At 45.9% G+C, this 25,147-nt stretch overlaps 1 protein-coding gene across 1 annotated transcript in view; it reads left to right on the top strand.

The window, feature by feature from the left end:
• LOC144943728 (inositol 1,4,5-trisphosphate-gated calcium channel ITPR1-like) overlaps positions 1 to 25,147 on the top strand; it is a 152,009-nt gene that overhangs the window by 34,877 nt on the left and 91,985 nt on the right. The window contains exons 9-21 of the mRNA XM_078871507.1: positions 964 to 1,110; positions 5,081 to 5,176; positions 5,788 to 5,838; positions 6,363 to 6,511; positions 8,116 to 8,215; positions 10,671 to 10,831; positions 12,259 to 12,400; positions 15,310 to 15,468; positions 17,777 to 17,949; positions 18,818 to 18,937; positions 20,350 to 20,559; positions 21,077 to 21,328; positions 23,892 to 24,036. Of these exons, the coding sequence (XP_078727633.1) occupies positions 964 to 1,110; positions 5,081 to 5,176; positions 5,788 to 5,838; positions 6,363 to 6,511; positions 8,116 to 8,215; positions 10,671 to 10,831; positions 12,259 to 12,400; positions 15,310 to 15,468; positions 17,777 to 17,949; positions 18,818 to 18,937; positions 20,350 to 20,559; positions 21,077 to 21,328; positions 23,892 to 24,036 (1,905 nt within the window). The remainder of the gene's footprint in view (positions 1 to 963; positions 1,111 to 5,080; positions 5,177 to 5,787; positions 5,839 to 6,362; positions 6,512 to 8,115; positions 8,216 to 10,670; positions 10,832 to 12,258; positions 12,401 to 15,309; positions 15,469 to 17,776; positions 17,950 to 18,817; positions 18,938 to 20,349; positions 20,560 to 21,076; positions 21,329 to 23,891; positions 24,037 to 25,147) is intronic.

Below are 25,147 nucleotides of genomic sequence, written 5' to 3' on the forward strand. Positions count from 1 at the left end.
GACAAAGGTGGCCAGGCATAGTGCTCGCCACACCCCCCCCCCACACCCCTTTGTGTCCTTTAATAGTTGCTCGCAAACAGCACTCTCCCAAAAAGTTGGGTTTGTGTACGTACTGTGTACGGTTTATTGAATTGACGAAAACATTTTCCCATTTTCGGTGGTGAGTGATGCTGATAGAATAAGAGCTTTGCTCTTTTTACATAGCACTCGGGCTGCTTTTGTGCCTTGACCACTTCCCTCGCTAAATTATCTCACCTCCCCCCCCCCCACCACATACAACTCCCCTTTGCCCCATCTGCTGCAGCTGCTCTGTGATCTCCTCGAAGCAATTTCTGAACTTTCCCAATCCGCTGCATTCACTGTGACCTTAGGGATTCTCGGGGCCGAGCCCATAGTCTCTGCGGCACGAGCCGCCTTGCAAATGAATGTAAGCTCGCAGCTCTATCCGATGGCGGGTTTTTCTGGTTGTGCCGCGTGCTTTTCGGCACGTTGTCCCCAACCGTTTCGCTCCACGCGCTTCGGGAACCCAATTGGGCATAGTGGCTTCCTCCCCCAGCTTGTTGAGCGATGACTTCGGGACATCGAGCCGAAGAACACGCAAGGGGTGCTGCCCCCACAACCGCAATGGAGGGCTTGTATGAATTTAATGTCGCTTGCTATATCGCAGAAGGAGATGTCACAACTCCTGCTAAGATCCCCTTTTTTTTACATGATATATATACTTTTTAATGAAATTGTAAATGTTGTGGGTTTACTCTCCAACACCGGTGTGCTGAAGTTGTAACTAATTTAGCAGGTTTTGTTTTACGTGACAAACCTTACTATAATTGGCTGCGGTCGGGAGGCGGCGGGTTAAACGGCACTTCTATATTTCTGCGATCTAACTCCCCCCCCCCCCCCCCCCCCCCCCAAAAAAAAAAACGTATGCATAGTGTGTTTATACATTTGTTTATTTCCTGGCAGGGCGACGTTGTGCGACTGTTCCATGCGGAGCAAGAGAAGTTCCTGACGAGTGACGAGTACCGCAAGAAGCGTCACGTGTTCCTGCGAACCACGGGCCGCCAGTCGGCGACCTCCGCCACCAGTTCCAAGGCCCTCTGGGAGATTGAGGTTTGGACTTCTGTTCGTTGGTTTTCGTAGGGGGCCTGAAAGAAAGACGGTTCGAGTTCAAAAAAAATTAACCCGTAAAAACAAAGTTTTTCACTATAAATCCTTTATATGCGTGGCGGCTACAGTCCTCTCGTCCTCTGGCTTGAGATGGCTGCCACCTATGGGTCAGATGATTGTCTGCCACCATTAAGCAATTGGTAATTAAATGTTTTAAAAAAATTCCCTAAACAATGTGACATTTTGGAAAAAAAATTTCACGAAAATTAATTGTCACGCACAACGAGTGTGCAAAATGTCAGCTCGATTGGATCACGGGAAGTGGGTTAAAAACGACCGAAAGATTTGCACGGTCGCAAGCATGCAAGCAAGTGAACTTAACATAAAGGATGCGACCGAGAGATGCGCGCGTATAGTCTCCTCACGAAGCCATTTCCATTCTCATGTTCGTAAGTGCTCGTTCAGAAAATCTTGAGCCGAGCCAGCAACAAAATCGATACCATGTGAGCAAACGTACCGCAGAAAGAGATGTCACAACTACTGCTAATAAGTGATATTTAAAAGCAAATCTAACTCTAAGGGGGAAACTTTCCAGTGTGTTCTGTTAGGGAATGCTTCATTGCACGATAAACTGATATTTATTTATTCGTAGAGCTGAAACGTTATCAAATGAAATGGAGAAAATAATATTTTTGGTGTGTTTTTGCAGCTTAACTGACCATCGACTCGCCACAACTGTTTAATCACAGGTGACGTGAGGAAACCTGTGGTTAGAATCCAGGATCTCATTTGTACCATCTCCGTGCTTGGACCCCCCTCAACATCCTTACCCCCCTCCATTCTAACTCGAATGGAATTTGCCAAATGGAATGGAAGATGTGATATTTTTTTGGTAATGTTAAGAACACCTCCGGAGCCTCAAGCCTCTACAATAACAGTCTCCCATCCTCCGATTAGCACAGTTGGCTCCGTGCGAAAGAAGCTCACAATTTGGAATAGGAAATATTTATACTGCACGAATCTGATGAGCTATTAAGCTCTTTTTCAGAATGTCCAGTAGGGGTAAGTCAGAATGTTACAACGACAAACAAAATACAAAAATACAATAGCAGTGCAAAGTATGGGAAAGATAAGCAAATCACTAAAATAAACTATTTTATTTTACCGCGTAAAACCCACTGAGCTATTGGCTTTTTAAAAACGGCCTGACCACAAATGATAGCTCAACAAAGTGGCTTTATCACTTGCAAATTTACGAGCCAAATAATGTAAACTCACGTTTCAAAAATGTGGAGGGGAAAACTGGAGGACCTGGAGAAAAAAAAAAAAAATCTACGTGACAACGGAGAGAACTCCAAATATACAGGCGTCGGGGTCGGGATCGAACCCCTGATCTCCTGCATACCTTGCGAGGAAGATCACGTTACACCATGGTGGCGCCCATTAAGTACATGATCAATAATGTATGTAAGTTAATTTTCATAAGCACATAAATTCCCAAGCTTGGGGAAAGGCAGTAAAACAACAGCATAAACTGTCCCAGGCAACACAGTCCCTCCGAAAAAATTGTAAATTCAAATTGAACTACCGATACATGGGTATGGATCAAAGTTCCAACCATATTGGCAAATGTGCCTGTATTCAGCTCTAATCTTCTGCTTCAGAATGTTTTTTTCAAGGAAGATTTACGATGTTAAGGGAGTAAACAAGGTTTGTCCAGAACGTTGGTGCTGCAACGGCAAAAAACTTTGTCACCCATTCTTGTTCTTGAGATAGTTACAAGGCAATTAGATGGACGTCTTGGGTTTCTTGGATTTGACCAATGAGTTGACTGAATGTGCCAAGTATAGTGCAGATTTGCCAGTCAGGTTTCTTACGGATGAACAGGGCTCAATGAAGATTTCTTCTTGCATCAAGTGAGATCACGATGGTGGGGTCCTGTATGGTACATCCAGTGCAAATAGAAGAGCAGAACGATAAAGCGGGTTTAGTCTTTAATGATTCAATAGTAGCTGGTCTGTAAGCAGCGTCACAGTCATCAAACGGTGGTAGAATGATAGCATCAACAATTTGAAGGTGTAATCGAATTGGGGGAAACAATGTTTGTTTCAATGTAAAGACCCTTTTTTTTTTTCTTTAAGATGTGCTCAATATGGGGTTTAATTTCAGCTTTTAATCCATTTGATAAACCCAAGTATTTGAAGTACTCCGTTTGTTCAATGATGCTGTTTCTGATATCTGTAATAGGTGAAAAGAATAAAGCTGTGTTTTTATTGGAAGATGCCATGATTTTCGGGAAGGGGGGGGGGTTGAATTTGAGAGATTTCAGTGTGACATTTCATGTTTTGAAGAATTACCTGATAAGAGCATGACAGTGCCATCGGCAAAAATATTTAATTCTGAGTGATTTAAATTTAGTCCAAGATAGCGTAAATATAATGAACAGAATTGGACCCGGCATGGAACCTTGTTGTTTTAATAATAAAAACGGACTGTACCGTGCTTATCTTGAGAGTTCTGGCACATGACAGAAGATTCGGTAAAGACCTCCATTAATTTACCTTTTTATTTAATTTGGGCTTTTCATACGAAATAAAATTACAAATAAATGACTGAGAGGTGATAGTCCCCCAAACTGTTTGCTCAGATTTGCATCTTTCATGGAGATGGGCGGGCGGGGGGTGAACCAGATCGTTTTTATCACCTTTTCAGAAATGTTCTGCTATTGGCTATGGTTTGCTGCATTCGGTAGCTCTCCACCGTGAGGTTGTTTGGCGAGACGTCACACGCAGGACCTGCAAACTTGGTGCAGAGTCGGAAACGCGTGGCGTGCATTAAAATGAGCTTTAATTACCACTGCGCTTTAAATAATTTCCACCATTGATTTTTGTTTGGCCTGTTTGTTTCCTAATTAAGGGCCTACTATTTATTGCGCCGACACGCTGTGCACGGTCGTTTGCTGTAAACCAGCACAGACGAGTCTTTGAGGCAGTCCTCCCGCAGTGTTCAACGTTGATTATTGAACAAACCCGTTCCTAATTATTACATTGTATGTACCCTTACCAGTGGGGGGTGGGGGGCGGTGGAAAGGGAGGGTTTAAGGGCGCAGTAGTTTGGTGTACTGCGCCATGAACTTGGTGACCCGTGTTCGATTCCCTGCCACAGCTTACGGCAATGGTGTGTGATGTCTGAATCAGTTCAGGGCCCCAATTCCCCCGCTCACCCCCCCCCCCCCCCCCACTGCAGCAATCTTCAGTGACCCAACACGGTGGTGTATTTTCAAACAACCCACATTACCTCCTGTGGTCCTGCTACACTATACACTACATCTAGCAGTCAATTGGCAAAGCACCTGCACCTTTAACAATATTTTATGCAGTATATGGTACAGCCATTGCATTTTAAACCTATGCTGTCTCAGACTTCATTCAGAGTAAGGTTAGGTATGTATTTAGTGCTTAAATACAACATCTTTATCATGTTTTTTTTACATATACATCGCATAGAACTGCTGGAGGGAAATAATTCCACGATAAGTTTGGCACAGTAAGTTAAAATAAATTTATATTCTCCTGAACTGTTGCCGCAAGTAACATTTTTCAAGTTCTAGATTTAAGCTGTGAAATGCTTTGTACAGGTTAATACATTCCTTGGGGGCTAAGTGATATTATTTTTTAATCGCACTTATTTAAATATGCACAGTTGCAAAGGGGGGGGGGGAAATATGTGTTTGGCCCTTCCCAAATGCTCGCAAGATTTCGGATGGCTCCTTTGCCAATGTGTGACGCGTAGTTCAAGTTCAGTTCAAGTTCTAAAGGTGTACAAGGCAATGCATGCCGAGCTGAAGATGTTGATGCCTGTGCTATTGGTGGAGACTGCGGTGACGACGACGACGATGATGATGGTGGTAGTAGTGGTGGTAGTGGGGACTTTGTGTGGACTCGCGTACCGTGTCGTCTTCACCCTTGCGCAGGTCGTTCAGCACGACCCTTGCCGAGAAGGCGCCGGCCACTGGAACAGCCTCTTCCGATTCAAGCATCTCTCCACCGGGGATCATCTGGCTGCGGAGGTATGCCACACCATGTCCCAGCCGCACGTCACTGCACTGCAAACTAAAATTGACCAGGTAAGGCCCACTGAGCTCGTATTGCTCTTTTTTTTTTCAGAAGTGACCTGTCCACAAATGATAGCTCGGTGAGATGTGGCTTATGTGGAGATTTACAACAGCCACTTACTCTAAATGCATGTTGCTTCTCTAAATGTGGAGGTAAACACCGGAGGACCCGACCAAAAAATCCACGCGACCACAGGGAGAACATGCAAAACTCTAAATAGACAGACGCCATGGTCGGAATTGAACCCACGACCTCCTTCATACTAGGCGAGGTAGTTAACATCTCAGCAGAAGAAGATGGCAGATGAGAGGGTAACAGCAAGACCAAAGGGGTTGGAGGCCACATGGACAGCAGAAACTAAGAATAGGAAGAGATTGAGGAATTTCGGCAAGACCACTGTCCCAGCAGTGGGAAGGTACCGGCTGACAACAGTGGCTTGTCAGCCGGTAGCCCAGTGTGCCAACCACTGCATCACCACTGCCCCCCACCACCCCACCATGATGGGATGGCATGGATGAAATTGTGAATATGGTGATTGTGAATGTTTATTTGTGTTTTTTTAAAGGTAAACCCTGATTACAAGGAACAGCCGCAAGAGATGGCTGTAGGAGCTTCGGTACGTCTACAATGTTGCTGTATTTTATAGATTGAGAGTTGCACTTTTTACCGTCTCTGATTTTAACATAAACGTTGGATGCATCTAATAGTCTGACCCGTCCCAGAATTGTTCAACTTTGACACTGTGCACAAGTTTGGAGTGCGATTTTTTTTTTTTTCCCCCCCAGAACATCTTTATAATCGGAGGGCAATGGAGCACGAGTCAATGTTGATGAAATTATTTTAATTAGTGTTTCCGTTATTGGAATCGCTATCATTTGAATGTAGTTTAATTACAATTATTGGTAACCAGGCGAGAGTTCATCGAACACAATCTCTTTTGCTTGTTCCCCTCCTGCTGCCCGCTAACAAAGTGCGAGCACGGCACAGGCATGACGGGTGGGGGGGGGGGGGGGGAGGCGGCGGGGTGGGGCAGCCCCGATAGTTCGGCGCGCGGAGCATCCCTCCGTTTCGGTTACGGCGTGGGCACCCCGAAATGTCGGTTGACGCCGGTGCCCCGCACCACCCCCTCAGCGATCGCAGGTGGACGCCGAACCGGCAAGCAGCGCCGCGCGGCGCAAGCGCGACCGCATGATGTTCACGCTGGTGCCCGTTGACCACGGCAGTGACATCGCCTCCATCTTCGAGCTGGACCCTACCACCATGCAGAGGGGAGACTCGCTCGTGCCCCGGTAATGCCCTGCGGCAGTGTTCTTCACTCATTTTCAGAGCGCCGATTTTAAGACATTGGTGTGGGGGCCACCACACTATTTAAAACGACTGTTTGACAGCACAATTTCACATTTGTGTATTATAGGTGGGGCCCGCACTATAGGCCACGAGTGGCCATCCAGTGGCCCACAGCCCTTGCAATGAAGAACACTGCCCTACGGGGTTGTTGGCCGCTTTGTGAGGCCCACACGGTCGAGAGTTTGCCGTTCTCGAGGGCTATTGGTGTTTCCACCTCCGCACGCGAGGTGTTATTCCTCACAACGCTTTCATCTCTGCTGATGATGAATGCTTCAGCGATGAAATGGGCCCCGCTGGAGTTGTGGCATGAGACGGTGCATTTTCCCAAGCCTGTACGCAGCTTGATAATGCGCACCGATTCGCCCAATTATTCTGCATTTTCCTTTTGTGCTAAGTGGTAATTTTCTTCATAAGATGAGCCCTTCATCCAAATTGATTGTATTTAATGAGGTTGGATTTAAATTACATATTTTTCTTCAAAGCTGGATGTATGCAAAATTTTGAAAAAAATTGTTTTATTCCAGACAGCAGCTGAGCTTTTAAATCCCAATGGGGTTTTTTTCCTTCTTCTCCTTTCTCCCTCCAGTTACATTAAATTGCTCTTTTAAAAAACCTTTAATGCACGTTTATTAAAGGTGATTTGGAATATGGTTACGTCCAATACAATATGTTTATTTTAATTTTACCCTTCACCTCACATGCCCTTCCATATCCAGTTACTTCTGGGTGCTATCATATGGCCTGCGAGGTGGCCAGATGCCAGTACAGCAAGGGATTCTTGAATCCATCTGTGCAACGCTTTGTGTTTGTGTTAGCCTCGTGTGTGTATGGGTATTCTCAGGGTTCTCTGGTTTCTTTCTTACTGCTAAATGCTCGTTGATGGAATGTGACAAAGTCCAATGTGGAGAATCCTCCTGAATAAGTCTTGAGAAATTCGTGAGGCATTCTTGGGTAAATATAGCAAATTTGTCGTATTGCCTCAGACCATCTTACACCGAATGAATCCTATCTCATGAGATCTTAGAATCTAAGCATGACTCGGAGCCCACCAAGGGCCTGAACATGTGACCGCCATGCACTAAACAGGTGTTGTAGTCTGCTGCGGGGCCTAATTTGTCAACAGAAGGCAGTACATGAGGAGAAAAAAAACCCTTGGTGCCCTGTACGATGCCCAAACATCATCTGTGCTCCCCAACCCTCGCCGACCCATGCTGACCAGCAAGATGAGGTTATGGTCAAATAACCCCCTTGATCCACGTGCCATGCAGAGGTGTCTTGCATCCAGCAGTGGATTGACAGATAGTAAAGGTGCAACATTGCCACCTTTCGCCCGCGCCAGTGCTGGCAGCAGGCCCGCCACTAACGTGTGCTCCCAGAGGGCCTTGCTTGAGGGTATTTGGCCTCCCGTTCTAAACTGTTCAGGCACATTGAAGTGAGAGGTTACCCCCCCCCACCCCCGGCACTTTAACCAACCGCGCGTGACCTGCCGATCGGCTGTATTACCGATCACGTTCGTCACTTGTTGTTTTAACGCCTGTGTTTTTAGGAACTCGTACGTGAGGCTGCGTCACCTGTGCACCAACACGTGGGTCCACAGCACCACGTCTCCCATCGACACGGAGGAGGAGAAGCCGGTGATGCTTAAAGTGAGTGCCCCCTATACTTTATCGCGGTTGAGCATGACGTCGCTTTGGATTTACGCAGTGGTGTAATGATCGGCACACTGATTTCAAGTTCATTTATTAGGTATAGCCCTGTGAGCCACTCGGCTCTTGAATCGGGTGCAACCGCAACAAACAAAAAACTAAAACATGAACAAAAAAAACATCTTAAAGTGAATATGTGACTGAGTGCAAACAGAAAATCCAATTAAAGACAGCAAAATATTGCAGAAAAAACACCGTGTACACCAACGCTGTGTGCAAAAATCCCAGTGGGATGCAAGTCAAACAACCAACAACAACCACAAGACAACTTAGATTAAGGCCATCAGTCTAACTCTGTACTACAACAAACAAACATGGCTAAACCAATACACTTTTCGAAATCGCCAAAATAAAGCCATGAAAGCAATGAAACAGTCATCATAGGAACTGTGACCTCCAGGTGCGGCAGTTAATACAGCAAATCTGGCTGTGACGGTCCCACCTGATGACGGAGACTTGTGTTGCCTCCGAAACGTCGTGATTTTATTATATTATTTTTATTAATTTTAATTTTTTACCTACGTGACTTTACCGAAAGAACTAAGAGTGTGAATCCTTGCAGTCACGAAAGCTTCAAATCTAGAGTTGAAATGAGGCCAAGTTTCTTCAATTCCGCACACCCTTTTCTCCCCCCACCCCACCCCACCTCTGTCAACCCAGCGTTGCAAATACGCTCACCACAGTTAATCGATCAACGGGTCGTGTATGGTAGGGTAAAGTGCGGGCACTTCCACCTTTCCAAATGCCCTCTACTAGATCTCCTCCTGAGTGAAGACCCTTCTGCCAGCAGTGATGTAAGCTAGCCATTGCTGGGCTGCACCTATGCCATGAGCAGCTGCGAAAAAGGGCTTTGCGTGTGTCGTAAGGGTCTCCAGTACAACAGATGGCTTTCTATTACTGGAAAACAGATTTCCCGTAAAGTGTAATTTCATTATTACGCTGCAAGATACACGGAAAGGAGAGACCACAGATTGAGATAAAAGAGAACAGGCTGGTGGCGGGGTGCGCAAGCACGACTTTGCCTTGCCCACATCGGTCTAGAATCCTCGCGGAGTAATAATTGCACTGGTCAACAAAAAAACACATTTTTTCTGGCCTGGACTTTTGCAGCTGTTTTAGACTAATTTTAGGGTGCCGATTCCAATCTGATCTCAGGTTTGCTCTATCACATCTCATTTTTATGCTATCGGCATACCCCATTTTCATTGATTTTTACCCGAAATTAACTCTGTCACTTATGATTGCAAGTTGTTGCGATTCAGTGATTGCTTTAGTGTTAAAATATGGTGCTGTATTTTTTAGGATAGTGTGTTTTTATAATATCATTTTATGTAGATATCCACATTTATTTAATATTTTTCTTCAGCAGTTTTTATTGAAAATGCAATATTTGACATCTCAATGTGATAGACAAAAACTGATGCCAGATTTGGAATCGGCACCCCAAAATTACCTTAAAACCGTTGGAATACCTTATGCCAGAAAAAGTGTGGTGACCAGTGTAATCAAAGCATTTCTACAGCCACTTTGCACTTCCAACCCTGGATGAGAGGGCCTCTGCATGCCAGTGGCAGTGAATGGAAATTGTTTGCTCGTCGCCTCGCCCCCACGCCGGTTGATGCAGTTCCGTGGGGTGTTGGTGGCCCCAGGACTGCTTGGAACATCGCCTGCCACTGTTAGCCGTGGTGATCTCGTGATTTACACCACCGTGTGCTTTCCATTGTCACCACTCCCCTTGCTATATAGTGTAGCCTACTCCACGTTTATACTTTTTTTCAGTTATTATAAGGGGGTTCTTATTTCGATTTAAAGCTTTCGTGACTGCAGGGATTCATCTTCTTGGTTCTTTCGGTAAAGTCACGTAGAAGGGAAATAATAAAATAATAAAAAATATTCTATTATTATTTTATTCATATTATTATTTCATTTTTATTTTATTATGTTTTATTTTTATTATTTTATTATTTCCCTTCTACGTGACTTTACCGAAAGAACCAAGAAGAACGGGTTCTTAATTAAACATTTTGGTGGGTGTGTGTGGGCGTGTGTTTTTGCCACTGGGGGGCTATATATCAATTAAAGTAATATTGTACGTTGCATCTGAGCATTGTGATCTAGAATGTGCAAATAATAATTAAAATAATGATGCCTGTTCACACACTGGCGACCGTGCCTGTGAATCCCCCACAGTGCCTATCCCCACCCTCTACTTGCTTAATCTGTCGCTTCCTTTAATGTGCAGTTTAATTTAGCTTCACGTCAGAATCGTTATGAGAATATTTATACTGGAGGAATCCGATGTGTGTGAGTGTTAAGCTCTTTTTTTTCCACCACCTCGTGTGTGTCCATGCTACACGGTCCCCCCCCCCCCACCGCCCGCCTCCCCTACCACCAGATCGGCACGTGTGCAGTGAAGGAGGACAAGGAGGCGTTCGCAATCGTCCCCGTGTCTCCCTTGGAGGTCCGAGACCTGGACTTTGCAAACGATGCCAGCAAGGTCCTGGCCTCGATCGCTGTGAAGCTGGAGAAGGGGACCATCACCCAGAACGAGAGGAGGTGTGGAGCCAAAGGCGGCGGTTGTGGTTGTCGTCTTATCCTTCGCCAAATGAACCGCGGAGTTTTTTCATCATCGGCTAAATTGAAAGCAAATTTCTTGAACTGCTTTTTGTTTTAGTTTGTCCTTCCGCCACACCTCCGATTTAGCACTGTTGGCTACGTACAGTGCGAAAGAAGTTAAACATACTTGTAATCAACCGACTGCTAAATGATGGCCTGTGTTTATATGTATGAACTTCTTTCGCACCATACGTAGCCAACCCATGCTAACGCCTGCCCAACTCATGACCTAATCCATCAATCCTGCGACGTAATAATCTATCTAGCTCGTCGATGTGTCCTTACGGTGGTTTGGCACGATGTCCACATGTTGTGAGTGAAATGTCGGCTGTAATTTGAACAACCCGCTGTACAACCGAAAACGCATCGACGGCTTCTTCCAGCGTGTGGCAAGTACGCGTAAATACTACATCGTAGGTTTGAAGTTCGCGAGCCATGTGATAACTTCAGGAGTAGCGCGACTAATACTTTGCAGTCTGTTCAGCACAAACGCAGAAGCCTCCCCCCAGTAATCCATCTAGCTCCTGCTAAAAGGGCGGATTTCATGGCTTCATCTTGCTTGATGGACACGCATGCCCTCAGGCACGTTCCATCCCTTGCGCTGCCACTCTGTCATTATTCTTGACCAGCGTCCCTTCAAGCGACGTGTCCTTCTCGAGCCCACTTATTACTTAACATTTCGAATGATATCTCGAAGCCTGCGTGTCTTTGCGTGCCTCGAATTTTATCTCCACTGTGCAAGCGTTTATTTATACGGCACCGCATGGGCTGATCATTTTTAAATATCATTGCTCCATCTCTGTCCTGCATGTCGTCTCGGGCTCAGCTGTTGTCGTCCAATTTCTTCAATTCCTTCCGATCCTTAGTTTATTTTGCCCAGTTGTAGCCTCCGACCTCTTTAATATCGTCCAGCTACTACCGTCTAATCCGCTGTCTGCCTTTGGTTCTGTCGATGTTAACTACCTTTTATACGGGAGATCACGAGTTTGATCTAGACCCCTGACGCCTGCTGTATATTTGGAGGTTGCGTGGAGTTTTCTCTAGGTCCTCTGGTTTTTCCGTCCGCGTTTGGAAACAAACGTGCGTTTAGAGTAATTTCGCTGCTATAAATTTCCACACGATTGGCCACTTTGGGCTATCATTTGTGGCCAGGATGCTTCTGAAAAATAGCTATATGGATCATTTGTCCTTGCCTGCTAAAATAAAAAAAAATGTAAATAGTTTAGTTTCTCTCAGGCTCCACTCCGTAGTTAGTTTTGTTTCTCGTCTCTCATCGGCCGTTCTCGTGACGGGGTCCAGCCCCATTGCCATTCACGCTGTTGCTACACGGAATGCGGCTGTGACGTTGGATGTTTCCTGGCCCGTAGGTTTGTGACGAAGCTGCTGGAGGACCTGGTGTTCTTCATCGCGGAGATCCCTAACACGGGACAGGAGGCGCTGGACGTTGTCGTCGCCAAACCCAACCGCGAGCGGCAGAAGCTGATGCGCGAGCAGAACATCCTGAAGCAGGTGAGGGCCCCCCCCCCCCGCCCGTTCCACGCGACCCTTCTCTCAAAGGTCGCTGCCCATCGTGTGGTGAAAGGTGTGCCGTCGGCGCCTCCCCACGACCGTCGTGACATGGGGAAAAGGGCCTTAATCCAGCAGTGGGATTGACAAAAGTGGTTGTGAAAAATGTTACGCACAAAAGCCTTGCTCACCTCCCCCCCCCCCCCCCCCCCCCCCCAGTCTCTTTGGACGCTCATTCAAGAGGCTGCATTGCGAAGTTTGCCCCGCCCCCCGATTTTCCTTTTTAAGGAATTGCTCAAATCATAGTTTCGTAGATGTCGGGTGGAGCAGGCGTTGCAACTGCGGTCGGGCCTACGGGCTGCAGTGGCCCAGGCGCTGGCTACAGAGAGCAGGGGGTGGGGGGGGGATTTTGACAGTTGGCGCCATTTTTAAATCCTTTCTATTAAGTTCGCTTGCTTGCTTGCGCGCTTACGACCGTGCAAATATTTCGATCGTTTTTTAACCCACTTCCCGTGATCCAATCGAGCTGACAGTTTGCACACAGACTCGTTGTGCGTGACAATTTATTTTCGTGAAAAAAAAATCCTAAATTTTCCACTTTTTAGGAAAAAAAAAAATCATATTTAATTTAAAATACCAATGTGATAAAAATGAAACTCTTACTCAAGAAAAACAGAAATGAATAATAAAATAAAACCGATGCCACGCATATAAAGGATTTATAGTGAAAAACTTTGTTTTTACGGGTTAATTTTTAAATTTCTATCCGTGTATCCCAACCACACTATCCCAGTGTGTAAACAAACAAAATTCTGTTTTTACTAATCAAACACCAAACAACCTTTCATCCTTGTGTAGTGAGTCCAACTGAGTCGCAGACGTTGTCTTGGGAGCAACACTATTTATTACATCCACTCAACACACAACATAACGTGACCTACACTCGGGCGTTGAACGCCCATCTAACCACGCTACGGCAGAACTAGACACGGTCCCGCTATCTCGGTCTGGACCACGAGCTGGGTCCCGGACCGCGTGGCTAGAGGCTTCTTCAACCCGACGCGGATCTTCACTCACCGACAGTCAAGAACCCCGAGCCCCACACGGGGGCCCCGTTATATCAGCCTGGGCCGGGGCTGGCTCCGCCTCTCGCCCCGCCCACCTTCTAGATCTTTATAGCTCTTTCCCTAAGGCTCCCGAGAGCTCCTCTATACCACGTGACCACCCAGCGGCCCCCGTCAACCGGTGGCCCCCCCTCCAATATCATCCGGTCACGTGTCGGCAGGTCAACCAGCGTATCATGCCCCAACGTAACCCTGGCTGGCTGACACACTCGCTCCCTCACCGGGAGCCCACACCGTGCGTGGTGCTTTTGCGCTAACCAATGCTCGCCCAAGCCCCGTTAGGGCTGGTACTACGCCCAGTAACTGGGCTGCACATAATGACAACATTATATCTGCCGTGGCCTCACAGGCCCGGCACCACGGTGACATTCACAGTCTAGTACTACACTTGTACTAATCTTAAGCATTTAAATTTGAGTCTCCAGCGTTTGCATTTTGTTTTATGCAATTATGAAAAGTTAGCTTTTTTGTAGATCATCATTCTGTTATTTGTACAGTAATTAAGAGTAAAACTAATCAGCTTCTGCCTTGTTTACAGTGCAATCTGTGAATGTTGCTGCCTCGTGCGGCGAAACTGCATTGGTAACAATGGCAGAAACTATTTTGTGTATTTAATTAAATGCGAATTAAAATGTTTAAAACGTGAAGCTGGCCAGGATGGGTTAATCCTTGCTCGGTATGCATGTACAGCCACCGTGGAGGTGTTTTCTCTCGTAATTAGTCATATACAGTAAATATGAATAATTATTAAATAATGTTCACCATATTCTCTGGAGTTACAGAATGCACTTCTGTACTTTAATGAAAAAGTCGGGGCTGCGATTTATAATCTGATTAATCTTAATTTCCCATACGTATGTCAACAAGTCGCTCTTTTGTAAACGTTTGACATTGTAAAAGATGACGACTTGCTTTTAACTGTTTACACCTGCTTCGTGTCTTTCACAGTTTATACAAGCTGTAAAAGCTCGTAATATAACGCCAAAAATTCAACATTTCGTCTGACACCCATCTGTATATTTTTTTTATTCCCTTCCAAAACCGTAACAGAAAAATGGCTGTGAGTACAGTACAAATGGTGGTCGTCCACCCAAAGTGGGGTTGAAACCTGCGGTGTGCAACCATCGCGCATGGCAGGATGCTGTAGGCCTGCATTGTGAGCAGCAAGGGGGTGGTGCGGCAAAATCTGTTGTGCTGTACTTCTATGCTCCCACTCTTGTCATATGCCTTCACCCACCCGCACTGACTAGCGTGTTCAGTAGCGTTGGTCATATGGGAGGAGAGCCTCTATCAGTGGATTGACAAGCGTGCTTAACATTTAGATGTTTGGAGCTTGGACTTAATTGATGAAGTCAATTAATGGTACTAATTTGTAATTAACTTTTTTTTCTGAATTGCTCCAGCCCAATTTAAAAAAAAATGCTCACTGCCCCAACCAACTTCCTGCCCTCCCCGAAGGCAGGAAACTCCCAAAAAGCCATGCCCAGCAAGACGGATGCAGCTGATGATTTTGATGCCACCAATCCCCGCCCCTCTCGCTTCCTGTCAAGTGACACACGCGAGACTGGGTGACAGTTTGTTTTCCAACAATTTTTGTGTTATTCTAATTAGGCACATTGGTTTTGATAATCATCTATAGAGTAATTAGTTCATTAATCAGAGCCCAGCTCCGTATTGGTTGAAATAAGCGACCAGCGGTGTCGTGTTGGCGTTTGTGACACCTGGCTACGGCCGTCCATTGGTGTACCGGTGGCATAAGCGGTCGTGACTGTGGGTGGGCGCGCGTAGATTTTCAAGCTGCTGCAGGCACCCTTCGTGGACGGAGGCGACGGGCCGATGCTGCAGATGGAGGATCTGTCCGACCAGCGGCACGCCCCCTTCCGCCACATCTGCCGCCTGTGCTACCGCGTGTTGCGCCACTCGCAGCACGGATACCGCAAAAACCAGGTGTGATTGCTGCCCCCCTCCCCCCCCATGCTACTCGTCTTGTGTTCAATAACGGCCGTGCAGGCTTTAGCAGTGCAATGACCCTTGCCTGCAAAGATGTGAGTGGGTGCATTTCAGGGTCACGATTATGATGCAATTCAAATTTGTGGTGATGAATGGTAGGCCCTCGGTGCCTGGTGAAAGGGTGGTGTGAATCCATTGCGTAATATATGAATGAACGGATAGATGCGTGTGCATTGAGTATAATAATCGCTGTACATGTATATCAATCGATAAATTGATACATTCACATAACACACTCTCGTAAAAATCGCCCCTCTTAATTCGATTGCCACGATTCGGTGTCACAATTTATTTGATTTAAATAATCTATTGCTATTTTTAAGTGGCTAATTTAGCGACCTCGTGACTGGATTGACCTCCATTAACCCATTGCGAATAAAGTATACAGATCAGGAGAATGCCATTATTACGTGCACACTTTGCATGTCTTGTGCATGCAAATATAACATTTACATGAATTCATCATTAGATTCCGAACCAACAATATTTGTAAGTGGACAGCACAGCTTTCCAAGCCTTGGAAATTGCATTTGTGATATTTTTATATGTGGAAATGTCACAGTGAGTAGGGGGAAATGAACAAAATCGGTAAAATTAGTCTGGTAAATTCTGATGCGAGTGGATTGAGTGATGGGTCGGTGAGTTTAATTGAAATTATTTGTTCAGTGAAACCCAGGAAAACAAAAAATGAACACGTTACGATTCTAGATTTGAAGCTTTCGTGACTGCAAGGATTCGTATTCTTAGGTTTTTTCGGTAAAGTCGCGTAGATAAAAAAAATTTCAATTAATAAAAGTTGAATAATAATAATAAAAAATCACGACATTTCGGAGGCATCACAAGCTTCTGTCTCCACCTGAAGACGGAAGCTTGTGTTGCCTCCGAAACGTCGTGATTTTTATTATAATTCTATTTTACTTTTATTAATTTAAATTTTATTTTTTTATCTATGTGACTTTACCGAAAAACCTAAAAATATGAACCGTTACGATCATCCAAGTTGGTTGTGATATTCGATGCTATTTATCAATGTTTGTAATTGCGAACACAACATCAATGCGGCTGACTGGCCATGAAGGAAGCCACGGGGGGCATGGGTGAGGCAACATTTTACATCTAATTGTAGGTGACACTGTCATATTTTCCAAACCATAATTCACATCATGGTTGACGGTGCTGTAGGTAAACTCTGGACTGGGAGCAACCCACACTGCTTGGCCCATGTGGTGATGTCCTATCGCCCCCTGCTGTGTTGTTTTAAACCGTAAAAACCGTTCAAACTTGTGCCATTGCCCCAAATGGAATGGACAAGGCACGATTCGGCACCATTGAGTGTCTGCTTTAAAACTCTTTCAAAGCATTGCATTACGCCGCAATGGACAACCGGCAGCAGAACGCCAAATGTCACAAGTTGCCTCCTGCAAATGCTTTTAAGCGACCTATTTGACCGCACTCGAGGGTTGCTGCAATTTTCCGCATAGCAGAGATGTGTGTCACATCACCGTCAAACCAAAACGTTCTCATGGCTTTTAATGTCGTGCTAAGTGAAAAAATAAAACAAATGTCACGTTTTTCTTGTTCGGTCCAATTCTGACTCAACTGTCACCATAAACTTGGTACTCGAAAACCCGGTTTAATGACCGTCGTCTGCTGGATTTTAATTTTATTGGTGCCGGTTCCCTGCTGTAATCCCCCAAGCCCACCCTGCCCACACTGCTGCTGCATTACCTTGTGTGCGTGTGTATATACAGTGATCCCTCGTTTATCGCGGTTAATGGGGACCGGAACACCTCGCGATAGGTGAAAATCCGCGAAGTAGGATTGGCCCCCTAGGAATTTCCGTATATGTGTGTGTGGGTACCAGACTGTTTAAAATATGTATATTTATACTTTATATATATATTTTACTTAAATCTATTTAATTATAAAACCTTAATATTATACATTCACTCTCTCTCTCATACGATACGTATTATGGTGTTCTACACTCACCAATGACAGTAGTATCTTGAGACTTGACTCCAGTAATGACGACGATGACAGACCTGTGCAGTTCGATGAATGTGATGATGAATGATGAATGATGATGGTGTTACTGCACAGGTATAATGAGGCCTTTAAATCAGTTCGAAAAATCTGCGATGCACTGAGGCCGCGAAACTTGAACCGCGAAGTAGCGAGGGATTACTGTATATATATTATTAACATCTTTGTATCCCTCCCTGCCACGACCCAATTGCCGCAGGAGTACATTGCCAAGCAGTTCGGCTTCATGCAAAAGCAGATTGGCTACGACGTGCTGGCGGAGGACACCATCACCGCTCTGCTGCACAACAACCGCAAGCTGCTGGAGAAGCACATCACGGCCGCCGAGATCGAGACGTTCGTGTCCCTCGTGCGCAAGAGCCGAGAGCCGCGGTGTGTGGCACTCGCTGGCCGTCGCGCTGCGAACGCCGCCATGTCAATGTGGGGGGGGCGGGGGGGGAATGCTGTGGCTGGTTACGTGAAACTTTTTTGTGCATTACGATTTGTTACTAGTAAAAAAAAATTACTTTTAAAAACTGAAATCTTCTTCTTGGTTCTTTCGGTAAAGTGACTTTACCGAAAGAACCAAGAAGATGAATCCCTGCAGTCACGAAAGCTTTAAATCGAAATAAAAACTGAAATATTGAACTATTTTGACAGTTAAGGCCCACTGAGCTCTCTAGCACATTTTCAGAAGCGACCTGGCCACAAATTATAGCTCTACAAAGTGGCTTATGTGGAAATTTACAGCAGCCAAATACTCTAAACGCATGTTGATTTATGAATGTGGAGGGTCAAATTGGAGGACCCAGAGAAAAGTGCACCCGACCACCGATGGGGAGAGAAACATTCAAACTCCATATACACAGGTGAGGTAGTTGGCGTCTCACCACCATGGATCGCATGTTGTAAAGTGCGAGGACTTTGCGCTGCAGGGAAGTTAAACTCCATGTGGTGCCAAAGTTCGGACAACGTGCTAAACAGCAACGTTGCCCAGCGGTAGTGGTTTCGCCGCTTGTTTGCAGAGGTTCCTGGTTCAAATCTGGCAGGCTGCCCTGGTTATTCCTGCGGGGTGTGTATTACCCATAAAATGTGCCGTCTGCTTCGGTGACCGTTAAATATCCCGTGATGCTATTCGAAAAGAGTAGGCCAATTGTGTCGGTGTCGTGTTCTAATTTGCCATGTTAGAAAATGTGCCCGCCAAAATACTGCTGAGGCAATGGTTTGATTTTAATGTTGGGGAGTCGTTAATGTGCTGCAGGTTCCTGGACTACCTGTCGGACCTCTGCGTGTCCAACCAAACGGCCATCCCCATCACCCAGGAGCTCATCTGCAAGGCCGTGCTGAACCCAGCCAACGCCGACCTGCTAATAGAAACAAAGTGAGTGAGTCCTCTTGGTTCTTTCGGTAAAGTCACGTAGAATGGAAATGATAAAATAACAAAATAAAACATAATAAAATAATTCTCACGACGTTTCGGCCACAACGCAAGCAGCCGTCCTCAGGTGAAGACCTGGTCTTCACGATGAATCCCTGCAGTCACGAAAGCTTTAAATCGAAAAGTGAGTGAGCTCGCTCATAACGGCAGCCACAAGATCGCGTGCGGCTTGATGCTGTGTGTGTGCAGTTTTGCCTTGTAGATTATGTTTTTCGATTTAAAGCTTTCGTGACTGCAGGGATTCATCTTCTTGGTTCTTTCGGTAAAGTCACGTAGAAGACGTCTGCTTGCGTTGTGGCTGAAACGTCGTGAGAATTATTTTATTATGTTTTATTATTTTATTATTTTTCTTCTACGTGACTTTACCGAAAGAACCAAGAAGATTATGTTTTTGTTTTACAATACGTAATTAATAATTTTCAGATGAGCAGAGATGTACTTCGCGCAACTTGAGCACTTGCATGATAAGTTTTAAAGTGTGTCATCTGCGTACTGAAATGAGAATTGGCTGGTGCTCCTCTACATTTGAAGACCCGAGTTGTAGTGGAAATGCCCACTTGCGATGATGGGGACAACAGTTTTTTTTTTCTTCTCAGTGGTCTAGATAGAATGCATATTACTAATCCCAAATGGATGATGGAACTTGGTGGCGAGGTGCTGGATTCATGATCGATGGTGCTCGATAATAGAAGACTGGTGATGATGGTGAAGATGGGTGAATGACGATTTGATAATAGGAAATCAGTTGTGATTATTGATTTCATAGATTTATTTGAAAAACCGGTGACTATAATAATTATTTTGTAGGTTTTGATCGAATAATTGGTAACAATTGACGACTGATCTTTATTAAGCTTTGAACTCGCGACTCCAGTCTCCTGCCATACCAACCAAACCCCTCCCCCTGGCCGTGCCATTCACTGCACTCGCACTCATTGCGCACCTTTAATTTTTTTTAACGAGTCGCTGAGCACCTGCTCAGAACGTCGAGCTGCAAGCAACAAACGGCACTTGAAGTTGTAATCGAGTAGAAAGCTTTCTCAACTATAAGCAAGATTATAAGAGCTTCAGAATCCGAAATCTCTATTTCGTTTGGAGGAATCTGATTAGTTATGAAGCTTTTTTTTCAGATGTCCAGTATGGGTGGGTAAGCTTCGCTGGAGGGGGGTGGATGAGGGTGGGGGGAATCGATGTGTATGTTGAACTTCTTTTGCACCCTACGTCGCCAAACCACCCTGATGGGAGGTACAGGGGGAAGGAGAAAAAATTCGACACAAAAATCAGTTTTAAAGAAATGAGATTTCAATCTAAGTATCCGCTATACACTGCAACATCTTGCGCCCCACCGATCCCAGGCTGCTGCTGCCTCCGCGTGGTGATCCGGACGCCGACCTGTGCGGAGACAGCCACCTGTCTGTCGGCGAGGAGGAAGAGGAGGAGGGGGAGGAGGTTTGGCTCATGTGGTTCGACGCCGAGAAGTTGTCGCGCTGCAAGAGTATCCGTGAGCTGGCGCAGGAGGCGAGGGAGGGCTCTGAGGACGACCAAGCGGTGCTCACCTACTTCCGGTGAGCGGCAGAGGTCGCAAACGGGTTTTGATTCTTTACCCGTACCCGGCCGCACCAGGGTCGCAAACGGGTACCCGTACCCGGCCGGGTATCGGGTAGGGTACGGGTATCGGGTACCCGGTTGCGACCTCTGGTGAGCGGCGCCCGGCGTGACTGCAGTTGGTGCATCTGTGTGTTCGTGTGTGTCACGTGTCTACCCATGCATGGTGTCTGTGTGCATACTCTGAATAGAATCTGTGCATGTTTGGGGGAGTGTCTGTCTCTGTGATTGTGGTGCTGGCCACCACCACCCCCTCGTGTGCCATGCTAGCTTTCATAGGTGCTCGTGTATTACACTTGCCCCCAACAGTCTGTTAAGACTATACAGGGGATCTTTGCATTTGTCTTTTTTTATTGTAGCACGAGAGTTTTCCAGCAGCTATGCGTGCCCCTCCTTGATACCGGATTTTGGAGTCTCGGCTGTGAATGTTGAACCTCACAAATCCTGACACACTCTCGATCTCTGCATCGTGCACAGGTACCAGTTAAACCTCTTCTCGCGGATGTGCCTGGACCGCCAGTACCTGGCAATCAACGCCGTGTCTGGCCAGCTGGACGTGGGCCTCCTGCAACGCTGCATGGCCGACGAGTCTTTGCCCTTTGACCTGCGCGCCTCCTTCTGCCGCCTCATGCTGCACATGCACGTGGACCGCGACCCCCAAGAGCCCGTGACCCCGGTCAAGTACGCGCGGCTCTGGTCGGAGATCCCCTCCAAGGTCACGGTGGACGAGTGAGTGCCGCGCCCCCCCGCCCCCTACCCCCCGTGCACACCGGCATGGACGTGCGCAGCCTTCGTTAAGGGGAACGTTAACGCCAGACGTTTTTGTCGTACGCACCGCACACGAGCGAACGTCCCCCCCATCCCTCCTTTCCCCGGCTGTTAATAAATGCCGTCGTGCACACCAGGGGTGAAAGATGCCAACCGGAAATGCGCTCGCATAAAAGGTTGTCGGGTCGCGCAGCTGTTAAAGGTCGTCACTGAGATGGGATGTGACCTTTTTGTTTGTTAGGCCTCTGTCGGTTCACTTATTCCTCCTGTGGAAGCTGCGCATTTTTGTTAGGACGCTCCCGACGTCACCGTTGTTGTGGAATGACATTATACAGGTGATGTCATTGGGATGCAAAGCCAGGGTTATACATCGGCAAATATTAGGTGGCCTCAGTTTGGGATTTTGCTCGGCTGAAAATCGAATGTACTCTGTGAATTGCTCGGTATGTGCTCCCTGGATGCTTGAACCATTGTTTGCCAAAAAAGCCTCGTCGCTACCAAATAGGGTGGTAAGTGATAACAATTCATTTCTTGAAGCATATCATCTCTACATCACCAATATGCATCCAAGCAAAATAAACTGAAAAAGATCTTCATAGCTCATCGGATTTCTCCAGGATAAAGATTCTGATTCGTTTGATAGAGAAAATTGTTTTGTCTTCTTGGTTCTTTCGGTAAAGTCACTTCTACGTGACTTTACCGAAAGAACCAAGAAGATGAATCCCTGCAGTCACGAAAGCTTTAAATCGAAATAAAATTGTTTTGGTTAAAAAATCTTCTATCGGATACTTAAATGCATCCAAACCGCAAACAAAACATATGTATGCTGGACCTTTCTGCCCATGGTGGATGCTACCCATGATGGATTCTGACAGAATTTGCCACCGAAAGTTGTACTGACAACCCCCCCTCCCCCGGCTCATGTGCCAAGTAGAGCTTTGCCTTGCATTCATCTAAGAATACAAAAGTGTTGCAGACTGAAGAGCAAACGGATAGAACATTGCATCGAGCTGCTTCCATTACCATTCTTATTTTATCACTTGCAAACCTGCACATTTATCAATGACCGGAGTGTGTAACGCTGGCCGTATTTTGTTGTCAACGTTTAAAATAGCCCTTGCATGCGGAGAAGTTGCCCTTGGTGTAAAATAAACCGTTTACATTTTTAGTTTAGTTTTGCCCATGCTGCTGCTTCAGTCTGCTGCCAATATGGCCATACTCCCTCTGTTCTACCCATACTGGGGTTTGTCCAGGTGTCCTCAGTTGCCTCGCACATGAAGCCACATTCTCAGGAATAGAATTGACAAAACATCACAATGCAGATCCCCTCCTGAGAGGCCCATTTCCTGGATATACAAGTGGCCTAATTATTATTAATCGCTTCGCCCCTTGCTTATCATCATTATTATTATTATTTGACGGTCATTGCATCGCGTCCTTTCAGATGTACCTCCTGTGGCCGTCTAGCACAATCTTCCTTCTGATATTAGCCACTGGGGCTGCGCAGTTTAAAATCTAGATTGAAAACGAATTTATTTAAAACTGCTTTTTGTGCCTAGTTTGTCCTTCCCCCGCACCTACGATTAGCATGTTTGGCTACGTATGGTGCGAAAGAAGTTCTACTTGCATTGTACAGAATATAAAAATAATTATATTCAGATGCTATATGAATAAAATATAGCACGGGGTTCTAATATTTCGCGGTGAACTTGTGGTGGTGGTGTTTTATTTGAACCGCACTCTTGGACAATGTTGGTGTGAAGAAATGGGGCTTTTACTGGAAACCCAATTGCAGGAGTGCAAAATTTGTCACTTTCAGGAAACAAGAAAAGTCCCGTCAGTGTTCATTGTGCTTGACAGTGCTGACACAAGCACCAAATGTTTCTCGCTGTGAAGGATGATTTGAATAAACGTTTAACTTTATACTGCCAGTTGACCGTTTTACCTCGGCAGAAAGCTGAGAAGTCCTATTTATATGTTGTCAGTATCGAAATTGCACGAAGTCACCCATGTGCTAGATTGGGAGGTGCTTGTGTTGTGGATTTTTATTCTCGAGAGGTTTCTTTCCCAGGGTGTGCCTCCTTCCTTGATGGCAGTGTACCTGTTTGCAAAGACTCGATTTGCCCCCCACGGTTCCCACATTATGTCTATATAAAAAAAAAAATGGTTTCCAACCCTTGGCTGAAAAAAAAATCTGAATTGTTGTTTTGGAGAGAAACATTTGCCTTTTTTTTCACCAAGGTCCTAGATAATCGGCTTCTTACTATGCTGACCATAATCTGGAGAATATGGCAGTTGTAGCAGCAGGCAGCAATAGTAGTAGTTGCAATATGTTGTGGTACCAATTGTGAACATTATTATGGTAGCTGCTTCTGTTGTAGTAACATTGCAGTTGTTTACCCGAATCATGTTGCAGTTGTAGCAACGTACATTGCAGCAGTCGTTCACCTGAATCGCACTGTTGTGGTAACTTCTGTTGCATCAGATGTTCACCTCCGCCGCGTTGCTCCCCACGTCCACGCAGTTATGACTCGGGCAGCGGTTCGGTGCACGACGACGCGAAGCCCAAGTTTGCTCGCACCATCGCCTTCGTGGACGAGTTTCTGCGCGAGGTCCTGGGGCAGGTGCTGCCCTTCGCCGACCAGGAGAAGAACAAGCTCACCTTCGAGGTGCCGCTCGGGTTCCAACGTGGACGTCGCTCGTCCTTGGGACATCGTTTCTCTTCGCTGTGTGGTGCTTTGAGCACAAACTGATTTTTTTTTTCTCTCTACAAAAACATTTTCTTTTACTCTGAGGCCAACTGAGCTATATACAGCTTCCTTTTCTGAAGTGACTTGACCACAAATGATAGCTCAACAAAGTGGATTATTTGGAAATGGCAGCCAAATATTCCAAAAGCATCATTCTAAATGAAGGGAAAACTGGAGGAGCCGGTGAAAAATCCACGTGAGCACAGAGAGAAGATGCAAACTCCACATGTACAGGCATCGTGGTCAGGATCGAATCCACGACCTCCTGTATACCAGGCGAGGGATTTGTCATCTTGCTGCCACGGCATCCCATATTAGTGGGTCCTGTGGTATTTAAAATGCTCACGTATGCATAGATTGTTGCATTGTAATGTGAAAACACTTATTTTTTCTTTTCTGGATTTGAAGTTGTATTTTGGTTTGTGAAAGGTTTTGAAGATGCATTGGTGCTGTAGGTACTTTTTGAATCCTCTCCCCATTGCAGTGTTTAAAACTGCAGATGTATTTGCACCGCTTGATCAATCCACTGCTTCATGAAGGCCTACCTACAGCGTGACATTCATGGGGCTTTTGTTAATCGTACTTTGCCACGTCGCTCAATGTGGGTCGGCATTGGGGAGTTGTGCCCAGGACCAGTTTAGATATCGCTCGTCACCTGATGTTAGCCACGGCGAGGAACGGAACTCAAGTCGCTAGTTTTGTAGCACAGTGTTCAAACCACTGTGCCAGCATTCCACGTTGAAATTGATATTTAAAAACGCGCTCTTTTTCACAACAAGAGAATTGAATCAAAGTGTAAAAAAAAAAAAAGTTGTAAGATATCTTTGTGTACTGTGGTGGCTTGAGAACGGCTCTTTTTTTTTTTTTCCTCCTGCAGGTCATGACGCCGCTGATTGTTTTCATTGCACGTGCTAAACGAACGGCCGTCTCTCGCCCAGCCATTGAGAAATGTCATTGCGCGCTCGGGTGACAAATGTCGACCGTGTGCTCGGGTGAAAGGGTTGTTGGGTCGCAACCGATGAAGGTCTTC

The sequence above is a fragment of the Lampetra fluviatilis genome, chromosome 32, assembly GCF_964198595.1.
Source record: "Lampetra fluviatilis chromosome 32, kcLamFluv1.1, whole genome shotgun sequence".
Lineage (NCBI taxonomy): Eukaryota > Metazoa > Chordata > Hyperoartia > Petromyzontiformes > Petromyzontidae > Lampetra > Lampetra fluviatilis.